The following is a 12,109-nucleotide window of genomic DNA, read 5'->3' as shown; positions in this document are numbered from 1 at the left end:
GAGTTATCTGCTCCTGTCGAGCACCTGTACAAGCTCCTCCCCAGCGCTGGACACCATCGTTACCCTCCAGTAACATGAGTAAAGGGAGCTCGGCAAATGGGCTATTGCTGTGACGAGCTTGGCACCTACTTTAAGAACGTAGAAGACGCGACATCCCAAGAAAACAGAATGAATGATAGTCAATTCGTAAAAAAATTGTCAGACGTCTTTGATTTTTTCTTAGATATACAGAAACCAATAGCTGACGATACATGCCTGCAAAGACTCCTGGATATCTTAAAGGAAAAATGTTAGAACTTCTTGGTCTTGTCATGCTTTTATGTAAAATTACAGATATAAACTTTCTGAGTTTGAATACCATGTAAATTTCATTTAATTATTGAAGAGAAGAAACGTTTTTAATTTGCTTTTGTCTAGCTTTGAAACAATGTCTGGATATTGTTAAGATAAATACTGTGTAAAAGTAAATGTATTAACATTTTAATGAGGGACTTACTATCTAGACCGAGCTAGATTTGAGTGAAATTGAAAACATGCAGACATAAATTTGTTTGTCATTCAGTTTCAGATACAGAGTGCAAAAGCGGAAGTCAGTTTATTAAAAAGGCATGTGAGAAAATTGACAATTTGGAGTCGAGCATTGTGACATTTGCTCTCCAGCTCGCAGGACAGGAAGCACAAAAAGAAGGTTTAATTGTTTCCCGGCATCTGTACGAGACTATCAGTAACAAAGGTCTATGGAAGGACATATCTATTGGAACATCCTACTTCGATAGCTTGAGCCAAGTAGCAGGGACCTCAAACGGTTGGACATGGTTGACAGAAGAGAAAGGTAGAAAAGTCATCATGTGTCAATTAAACACTGTTCATAACAGTTTTTAGTTTGCTAGATCAGTATGACATAGTCAGACAAAGCATTTATACTAATTATGTTATTTTATTGCAGTTTGCAGTCCTAGTAACTTGACAGAACTTGTGTAACTGGAGTGGTTTAGTGAATGTATCGGGCGCGCGTGGCCCAGTTGTCTAAGGCACCGCAATTCACTTTGCAGACTTACATCCCTTGGGGACATGATCAGGGCGAACAAGGATTTGAAACCTATGATTGTGAGTTCAAATCCTGGTTCGCCCTGATCATGTTTCTAGGTTTGTAAGCATCATATCTGTGCTCGTGGGTTTCACCAAAGTGGTAAACATCTGGCACCTGCATCACTCACTTCAGGCTTTCCTCCAACATGGAGGAACAAAAAACTAACATTAACTAACCTCTGATCAATTGCAGTTATGTCCAGCGATGAAAAGACAACTTGTTCCAAGACAGACTCCAGTGAAAATGTTAATGTTAGCTGACCAGTCCCATGAGGCACCCTGTCACTGAATCTAAGGGGCTGGGGCGGGGGCTAGACAATATAGACCCAGAGAAATAATAGAGAAGGCAAGCACTAGGGTGACTGTGCTATTGTAATAGTGATGCTGTTTAGATTTGGTGGTTGAGCTAGGACTAAGACTTAGGGATTCAAACAGAAGCTGACATTAAGATACACTTGATAATATATACATAATTACATACTACTACACTTGCAAGGGGATGGTGCTTCTAAAGCATTCAATCAGGAAGCATTTGTTGGGGTCATTTTCAATAAACTTAAACAGACATGATATAACGGTTAGAAAATGGAGGCAGGTATTGTTTGTTTATAGAATCCCTTTGGATCATTGTGGCTATGACTTGACACGTTTCATCCATGCATTCGACTCGTCAGAGTGAACTGAATGTTGCAGTCATGCTGTGATGTTGTAGTCCTAAAAACATCCCCATGAGGTCAGACAATTGTACCAGGCTACAGGATTTATAAGTGGCCATCAATTTATGAACCCTTGTGACTTTCAGTAATTATTTTGGGGGGTCCAAGGAATAAAAATGGGGACCCCACAGTAACCACTCTGAGAACATTAAATAGAGGTATTTTAAAGTCTTACAATTATAATAGGGATTATTGGAATTTCCTTGAGTGAAGAAAATCTGACATAGACATTCTGAACATTGTTGTTTCAAGTGCTTCTGAATATGAAAGTTCCTACATGTAACATGCATACTAAAACTGAATTAGTTTTTCTGATTCAAATAGCCATGGTCTTTTGCACCCTGTTGGACTCCATGCTCAATTCCTATGCATATAGGAATCACTAGTTTGTATCTGCTAAGACCTTGAGACGGTCAACTATGACTGCATCTGATGTGAGGTCACACAATCTTTATCTCGTAGCATAGTGTTAAAACTTTCCAGCTTTGTAAGAATGATGATGTTAATTGTCTTCTGGTCATGTGATTGTGTATGCACATTGATTATCAATCTGAAGAATCCAAATATGTTCGGAAATTGTATTTCAGATTATGTAGAACAGGCAGTCCAGTCTTTACAAGAAGACACAAGTCTGTTTCTACACTCCTCAGCTAGGAAACTGATCACCATGTTATTAAAGACACAGAATCAGTTCAAAATGGATGCAGAGGAAAGAAAACCAGGATGCCGAGTAGCAATATGCCACCTCCTGTCTGAAGACATTCACAGAGAGTTACGACAGGCAGCAGATTCACCAGACAGACCATTGACTTTGTACCTTGAGAACCTCCTGTCTATTCTGGTCTCCAGTGAAGGTCTATTACAAGAAATCTATGATGAGGAAGTTGTGCACAATATGCTGCGTATCTGCCTTGGAAGACGATCAGGATCTAGTTCTCTTTGTGGAGAGGCACTCATGAAATGCCTCTGTTTATGTCAGCAAAGGTATTATCTAGAATCTCACTTGTCCACTCAGTTCCATGAACATTGTCAAAATAATTTGCAGAGGTTTTTTACAAAAATAACTTGCATATTTTAGTGTAATTGAATAATTTAGAATATATGGGATGACAGACTGGATGATGATCTTGTTTCCATAATAACATGGTCAAGATTAACAAACTTCCAGATTAGTGACCCCTGTGTGTATTTGTAAGAGATGTCTAATATGGGAATTGTGTGGTCTCATTGGCACATTAACTACTAAGTATGGACATATGATGGATGATACTATAATCATGTAAATCAGGAGGAACCCTTCCAGATTTGACTATCAATGGTTGTGGTGTTTCAGGACGGAGACCATCGAAAAGACCAACTCTTGTGATCAATCTGATTTAGTGTCATCCCAAACACTAGGCAAAAAAGAGAGTGTGATTCAGGTTTCCCATGCGACCCTAGTCCCCAACCCCCAACCTTTTTTCCTCATTATCCTCAGGGGCGGTCGGGTAGCCTAGTGGTTAAAGTTTTTGCTAGTCACACCAAAGACCCAGGTTCGATTCCCAACATGTGTAAAATGAGTGAAGCTCATTTCTGGTTTCCCCTGCCATTATATTGCTGGAAAATTGCTAAAAGCAGTGTAAAACCTCACTCGTTCACTCACTCACTCACTCTTCTCGAGTTGCACTTTGAGCTTTATTTCAATCCCAGTACTGAGACACATACTCTGGGTTGTTCTTGAACATCCACAATGCCTCGTCTTTGCCAAAATATCCCATTAAGGGTTTGTGTCTTGTGTAATGACAATTTGTCACCTGGCTGATTGTGTGTCATTGTACCCCAGCTATGTGGATTGCTGTTCATGCTATCAACCACTGGTTGCATTACTCAGACTTGACTGTTTAGGAGATGCAGTTGGAATATTACAGACTGTTGCTTAGAACAATATTTACCCACTAGCCTTAGAAGTTACTTGGTCCTGATGTTTTTGATTGGAGGTTTCCAGGGCCTGTGCTTAAATGTGAGTCACATAACTGAAATAGATAAATATTTGAGTTAGTAGTTATTAGTTCATATAACAGTTGCAGCCCGATCCCCACCTGATTCATGTTATAATAAATCAGTTATTAGATTAGATTGTTTCTTTAATTAATATAGACCATATTTGTATTCCAACCAAACATTCATGTGAATGTTATTGGAACTTGGGTTGAATTGTTTGATAGGCATTACTTAGAAGTTCACAGATGACAAAGTAGACACAATTTATGAACAACAACTTCTTTAACGACGTTTCGGTATAGATCCTTATACCGTTGTCAAGCAAGACTGTCTTGAATGACAACGGTATAAGGATCTATTCCGAAACGTCGCCTTTACAGTATTAAAGAAGTTGTTGTCCATAAATTGTGTCTACTTTGGAACATGGGTTGCTGAAGACCTAATCTAACCTGGTTCTTCACGGGTGTGGAACTTTATGTTAACAGACTCCTTGAACAGTTTGTTTCAAAAGAAAGAAAATATACAAATAAATTGACTCCTGTTGCACAAATTCGAAAATATAATAATCAGTTTATTGTGGCTTCTTTATTTCAGAGGAAATTACAGACTTGATGATTTCATGAAGAGGTTTTTAGATCACAGTATTGATGGCTTAAAGCAGGGAAACGTCTGCAAGTATCACAAGCTAGCTGTCAAAATCCACCAAAGGTACGGTGACATGAGATATGCTTCTCTGTCTTCTCTGTAGTGAATAGTATAGTCTGGGGAATAAAACAGACCATATCTGAACCACTTGGGGATTCCAGGTTAGAATTGGTCTGCCGTAATCTATGCTGGAATCTATCAGTCATTCCATGTCATAACACCTCAGTGGTGTGAATTGTTCATAAATATCAATCACTGGATAGTCTGGTCCAGATGGAGTAGCCCAGTGGTTCAGCGTTCGCTTGTCACCCCAAAGACCCAGGTTCGATTCCCCACAAGGGTACAAGGCCCATTTCTGGTGTACACCGCTGTGATATTGCTGGAATATTGCTAAAAGCGGTGTAAGACCACGCTCACTCACTCTGGTCCTGAATAATTTTGACCTGACACTCTTATAAAGAGAGAACCGCCTCCTCGGACTAGTGGTAGAGCGTCAGCCCGGAGAGAGGAAGGTCCACGGTTCGATTCCCGGCTGCGCCATACCAAAAGACGTTAAAAAATGGTACTTGTTGTTACCCTGTCTGGTGCTCGGCATTAAGGGGCTAAAACAAGGACTGGTCGACTCGGAGTCAGTAAACTGTGTCTAAGTGGCCTATTCATGTTAAACTGCAACACGGTATCTCTGTGAGCTAGCACTATAATTCGGCATCAATCCAGACTAGTACAAGCAGCCATACACACACGTGTATGCACATCGCTATATAAGTGCAATAATCTTGGACGCGACGTTAAACCCAATTTCACTTCACCTTATAAAGAGGGAATATTGCTATATTCTGAGTTGGTAGTTTCACGGGGCTGGCACGGTACATCTATATTCTATGTTGGTAGTTTTACGGAGCTGGCACGGTACATCTATAGTCTATGTTGGTAGTTTCACAGAGCTGGCACGGTACATCTATATTCTATGTTGGTAGTTTCACGGAGCTGGCAGGGTACATCTATATTCTGTGTTGGTAGTTTCACAGAGCTGGCAGGGTACATCTATATTCTGTGTTGGTAGTTTCACAGAGCTGGCAAGGTACATCTATATTCTATGTTGGTAGTTTCACAGAGCTGGCAAGGTACATCTATATTCTGTGTTGGTAGTTTCACGGAGCTGGCACAGTACATCTATATTCTGTGTTGGTAGTTTCACAGAGCTGGCACGGTACATCTATATTCTGTGTTGGTAGTTTCACGGAGCTGGCAGGGTACATCTATATTCTGTGTTGGTAGTTTCACAGAGCTGGCAGGGTACATCTATATTCTGTGTTGGTAGTTTCACAGAGCTGGCAAGGTACATCTATATTCTATGTTGGTAGTTTCACAGAGCTGGCAGGGTACATCTATATTCTATGTTGGTAGTTTCACGGAGCTGGCAAGGTACATCTATATTCTGTGTTGGTAGTTTCACAGAGCTGGCAGGGTACATCTATATTCTGTGTTGGTAATTTCACGGAGCTGGCAGGGTACATCTATATTCTATGTTGGTAGTTTCACGGAGCTGGCAGGGTACATCTATATTCTATGTTGGTAGTTTCACAGAGCTGGCAGGGTACATCTATATTCTGTGTTGGTAGTTTCACGGAGCTGGCAAGGTACATCTATATTCTGTGTTGGTAGTTTCACAGAGCTGGCAGGGTACTTCTGTTGACATATTCTGTGTTGGTAGTTTCACAGAGCTGGCAGGGTACATCTATATTCTGTGTTGGTAGTTTCACGGAGCTGGCAAGGTACATCTATATTCTGTGTTGGTAGTTTCACGGAGCTGGCAGGGTACATCTATATTCTGTGTTGGTAGTTTCACGGAGCTGGCAGGGTACATCTATATTCTGTGTTGGTAGTTTCACGGAGCTGGCAGGGTACATCTATATTCTGTGTTGGTAGTTTCACGGAGCTGGCTGTGTGTGGTGAGCTGCAGGAGATAGTGTTGTTGCCCTACAGCATCATGCTGGGGGAACCCCCCCTGTCTGTGGGCAGCAGCCTGCTCCAGGCATGTAGACAAGCCATGATGAACAAGGCACAGTGTATACAGCTGCTCCTCCACACCACCGACTGTCTTCCGCTGAAGGTAAACCCTGTTAAAACGTCTCATGTCATGTGGAACTAGCTATTTTGAACTGAAGGTCATCGTCAATGCATTACAAATCTCCATCACCTGTGAATACATGCCGCCTAGGGCTGAAATAATTCACCCATACTTATGATATCATTGATAGGTACACACAATACTAGAATCGCCAGTTTGTGAGATCATGATATGCTATAAATAGAAAAGGAACTGATGAAATTACCTCCCATAATGGCAGAAGTAGTGGCCCCTGTAAGCTGAGGATGCGCTGACTGACTGTTAATTTAACAACCATCCCTTTATTTGAAACTGTGTTGTTCTTGTGGTTTTCTTTGTTAAAATATTTGAGATAACAATCAATAATTTCTTACTATTTGATGTCGTGTATTGTGATAGCAGTAGTATCGTCAGTCCATATGATATGAATCGTATCGCAAGATACCAGGCGATACTCATCTTCCCGAGGCAAGGGAGTTAACTGACTCTAAAAGTCCAGTTTCCACTTTTGCCGAACTAGGCTGGAATTTCTGGGCTTGATCGGGGCGCCACCAGTGGCTATTACAAGTTATGTCCCTCATATTGACCAGTCAGATCTCACCTCTCATATCACTTCATTTGCTTTAAACAAAATGGCAGCTCTGAGTGAAGACGATTGGATCGATAATCAAGATCTATATTGTGAAAAAACGTGTCTTACTTCGAGAAGTGCATCAAATCACGAGAGCACCTTGATTAAAAACATGAAAAGATTTGCAAAATATCTGTTGATGCTATGTTGACGGAACACATACTTTGTAAATCCTGCAATCTACCAAAATCTGCACAGTAGTTTACAACCAGATGTTGATTTCGTTGCGTGATTTTGATTGGACTATGCATAAACTTGTTAGTCCAGCCAAATATAACTCCATAATTCAAGCCTAGTTCGGCAAGGGTGGAAACTGGACTTTTATAGTAAGTAAACTCTCTTGCTTCGGGAACATACTCTAATGCAATCGATATGTACTTTGTTTAACCAACGAAAAGAGCAAAGGCCTGGTTCCACTGAGAGGGAAGGCAGCACCTTGGACCAATGAGTGCTCAGCTTACATCACACAATGTGAATAGTTCCTGCTTGACAACATTTGCAACATGTACCATAACCTTGCCTGCTCTACACATTGCTATAATGTAAGGAAGTGGGAGGTTTTGCACAATCTTCATGCAAGGAGTAGAGTGACTTCCACAAGACATAAACTGCCTCATACCATGTATGAAAGATAAACACACATCACTGCTACACTGCATATGAACAGATGATGGAGAAATGCAGTGTATGAGTAGAAACAATGTCTGAATGTTTTGAATGTTAAAATTTGGGCTGTGGAACTAGGTGGCAATCTTGATGACCCTCGGGAACAGCTTTGACTATTGCACCATAAAAAGTCTAGATTTCTGAGTTTGAAGTTTGAGTTTTGCAGCACACTTTCGTTTTCATATTCATTATGAAGAAAATAGTTTTGCTATAACTGTGAGTTGCTGTGTAAGGAGGAGCCCCACCAGATTTGACTATCAATGGTTGTGGTGTTCCAGGACGGAGACCTGCAGATGATGCTGGAGTTACTGGAGCTGACACATCTGAGAGTGGATGTGCCTGTGGCAGATCATCTGTCCAATGACATCAGACAGAATGTTGTGGATAACAAACGTCTGCAGCTCAGTCTACTGGACAAAATCCACTGCAATATTGGTAAGTTATAGAACTGTGTAGAATCAATCAATCAGTCTCCTGGTGGGACTGCCTCTGTAGTGTAGTGTGTCTGCCACATTGGTGGTTCTATTCCCGGATGTTTCACACCTAAGGACGTTAAGAAATGGTACTTGTTATTACCGTGCCTGGTACTCATCAGTAAGGGTGTAAAGCAAGAACTGCTCAGCTCGGAGTGGGGTTTCCATGTGACATTACGGCATGGTATCTCAGCGGGCTAGCATTAAAAAAATCGGCATTAGTGTGGACTAGTACAAGCGGAGCCACACGCAAAACATCACTATATCAGTAAAATGTTCTTGAATGCAGTGTGAGTATGTGGAGATAATTTTAGATCCCCATGATGATTCCGGGGTCAGAATTGGTCCCTAGGAACCTATGCTTGTCATAAGATGCAACTCAATGGATTGAGTGGTCAGCCTCACTGACTTGGTTGGTTGTGTTATTGTATCCTGATGGCTTAGTGGATTGTTGCTCATAATAACATTTACTGGATTGTCTGGTCCAGATTCGTGTATTTATTGGCAAGCTGTCATATAGCTGGAATATTGATGAGTGCTGCATTAGGACAACAAACAAATACAACAAAATGAGAGAATAAGGGTGTCAAAATGAGGGTGATTAAGCTGGTTGATTTAGTCTGGTTTCTGGTTAATCTATGGGAATCAGTGATAACCTGTGAAACAATTTCTCACCTTACCAGGAATCTCTGTGCCTGTTGCCATGATAACTAAAGCCCTTGATGTCATCATGGAGATTGCAAGTGGAACATTCACTGACAACACGGTAAGAACATCGTATCTCAGGGTTCATCTAGTCTGTGAAAACTGGGAGGAGTCATGACTAACTGCATATTTTTAGGACAGTCAAGAGCATATTTTTGAGTCATATGCATGCTAAACTTTTAGTCTGTAACAAAACAATAACTTCAGGAGTTAAATCAGACAACCAATTCATCTTTGCCTTTGAAGGTTGTAGCCTATACCACTGTAGCTGTAACCAACCAGTGTAGCCATGAAGTGTATAACTACCGAGTCTCAGGACGAGGTGTGAAACGTGTTCCACAACATTCACAAGTACAGATTGCCGTTAACGCGTACAAGGAATATTTCTAATGAACACGGACATGTTACATGCACTAAAGCAGTGGGTGTTGGGGATGGTGAGAACTGAGCCACACCACACTATTAATATGATTACCAGTAACACTAACAGGAAAAGGTGACACAAGATGACACCATAAAGATGTGCACAGATTACTGAATCTATTGGCTAATACCAGTAATTTTTTTAAGAGAGAGAATAGTGTACAGGGAAGAGCTTTAACGCATAATATAGAAATGATTACCCCGGTTAAGAAAATATTTGGAATTTTCAGTTTTTATTTCTATGAAAAGCAATTGATTGGGCCAAGATAATTTTAAGAAAACTGCCTGAAATGTATTGGTTGCCAATTGTTAAATCGATCATCACATCTTGCAAGTTGGTATGTTTCAGTTACAGCAAAAGGGCTTCGACTGTGTATTGTCTCTACTGAGGTTATTGGCAACTGCACCAAATGGAAGTGAACACCTGACCAATTATCTCCCCTTGGTTGTGCGTCAGCTGGACAGGCATCTTGTGAGCACTCAGTGGGAGAACAGAGACACTGCTGTTGAAGCCGTTATCAAACTTGCCAGCCTACACAGTAAGTAGACATCACTTTGACACTTCTATAGGACATGACCATAAGGGAGTGAGTGGATGTTGTTCATGTTGTTTTCACTGTTGTGAACAATATTCCCACTAAATCACAACAGCCTGTAACACAGGCCTTTCTTCTAAATATCATTCCATGCCGCCAGGATGTAAGGACCCACAAACATTCGTGTCTGACACTGGAAGCACCCAATCCTTGTTTTAGGTTTCTAGATAGCATGCGTTTCTAAGAATCTTATCTGAAACAGTCCCCACGGGGATATGACGAAAAAGATTTTTGCTGGTCAGATTGACCTGAAAAATGGTCATTCCTGATCTGATCTGAAAGCCCAAATTTCCTCAGCATGTCATATGAAAAGCAATATTTAGATTCAATTTAACAGAAACTGCATGTGTCAGACTGACTGTGGTCAATTTTAACAGTTAAATTGATCAGCATTTTCCTCAATTTAGTGTAAAGGCATTTCAGCTGCATGTGACATGGTAGTTAATTTCTGTAAAGTTTCTGCACTATATTCAACATTGTATTCAATGACACAGATATTCCTGCTGCTGGGGCTCTTCTGTCATCCAGCCACATCTTGGGGTCGGCCTGGCAGTGTGTGTCAGACAGCGACAGCTACGTCCGAGCCAGCGCCATCAGGCTTATTGCTACAGTTGTCATGGCGCCACAACTCTGTGATGCCTTCTTGTCTCAGCTCAAACAAACAGAGGTGAGCGTTTCTTGTTAAACTATGGCTGAAAATCATGAACAGAATTTATGATTGGTGTACTTTGACAAATTGGGTTGTCAATTTGTATAGTGTATGGTGTTTAAGAAGTCTTATTTTTGGAAGCAGATAAAATATGCTTTCATGTTGTGTATTATGCTGATGGACCTCTGTTGGGAGACCAATAAGTAATCTGTACAGACAAACCATTCTAGTAGTTGGCCCATCAGGTGTACAGGTTCCTGGGGTATCCCACTCAGAGGAGGCTGCATCTTCAACCAATTGCTCCTCCAGAAGTATCACCTTCAGATGCTGATGTTATTCAACTTGGTCAAACTCAAGGTAGACATGTTAGCATGTATCATTTATTGTCAACCTTTTTCTTTTGTTTCAATCATCAGAAATCATTTTGTTGCAGGCGGACATTGTTCACAAGTTAACGGAGATCATAAAGACAGACAGTGAAGCCTTCCCCCGCAGGGCTGCTGTTTCAAGCCTACAAGCCATTCACTCTAGCAGAAGTATACCTGAACCAGTTGTCAGGGAAATATTCTCATCTATGGTCCAAGCAATGGCAGACTTTGACTGGGAAGTGAAGGCAAATACTCTAGATTTCTGGCAATATGTCTGTGATCAGGAGATAAAGAGTCTTCCTTCAGATGTTCCTGATTATGTTGTCAATCTTTTACCAAGTGGCACAAAGAGAAAGCTTGATAATGGCAGCACATTGACACATGATCTCTTTGTGCTGAGTCAGACAGGTTTTTGTGAAGCCGTCATATCAGGCACTGAGGACTATGACAACCATGTTCAGGAAAAATCTTACAAAATACTGAAGAATCTTAAAGGAAAAATCAATGATGATGTTGATGAAAATAAGCTCAAGAAATTGAAAGTTGAAAATGGTGATGAAACCAATGGCAGCCATCCTGTTAACTCTGAACCAGAATTAAGTACAGCTAGGCTGACAACTTTTCTTCAACTCTTAAGAGACACTGACATTGAACTAAAGTTGTCTGTATTGTCGGGGAGTGCTGATGAGTACAGCAAAAACCCTCTTGCTCTTCTGGAGGACATTTTGTCTGAAGACAAGGACATTGAAGATGACAAATTTGTTGACTGTTACTGAAGCAAAAACTGTAAATATTTTTGTTATTTGTAAATAACATTTTCTCTAATTTTAGGAATCAATACTTAATGTTATTTCTCAACCCTTATTAAGAAATGCACTGTCCACTGAGGATGTAGCTCAGTCAGTTAGCTTGTCAGGCAGACAAGCCGAAGGTTTGAGTTTGTTTGTTGTTTAACGCCGCACTCAGCAATATTCCAGCTATATGACAGTGGTCTGTAAATAATCGAGTCTGGACCAGACAATCTAGTGATTGACATCCTGAGCGTCGATCCAAGCAAT

At 40.8% G+C, this 12,109-nt stretch overlaps 1 protein-coding gene across 1 annotated transcript; it reads left to right on the top strand.

The window, feature by feature from the left end:
• Nucleotides 1–35: 35 nt before the first annotated feature.
• On the top strand, nt 36–11,881 carry LOC139468231 (BRCA1-associated ATM activator 1-like). The gene is made up of 10 exons (XM_071250065.1): nt 36–289; nt 563–832; nt 2,393–2,789; nt 4,380–4,493; nt 6,360–6,543; nt 8,116–8,272; nt 8,994–9,076; nt 9,788–9,977; nt 10,529–10,701; nt 11,117–11,881. Exons 1-10 carry the CDS (start codon nt 97–99, stop codon nt 11,825–11,827), a joined length of 2,472 nt encoding a protein of 823 aa, XP_071106166.1. The 5' UTR covers nt 36–96; the 3' UTR covers nt 11,828–11,881.
• The last annotated feature ends 228 nt before the right edge of the window (nt 11,882–12,109 follow it).

Source organism: Haliotis cracherodii, unplaced genomic scaffold, assembly GCF_022045235.1.
Source record: "Haliotis cracherodii isolate W230 unplaced genomic scaffold, xgHalCrac1.p SCAF_2, whole genome shotgun sequence".
In the NCBI taxonomy this organism is placed as follows: Eukaryota; Metazoa; Mollusca; class Gastropoda; order Lepetellida; family Haliotidae; genus Haliotis; species Haliotis cracherodii.
Note: the sequence above shows the minus strand (reverse complement) of the source record. Positions and strands in the feature narration are given on the sequence as shown.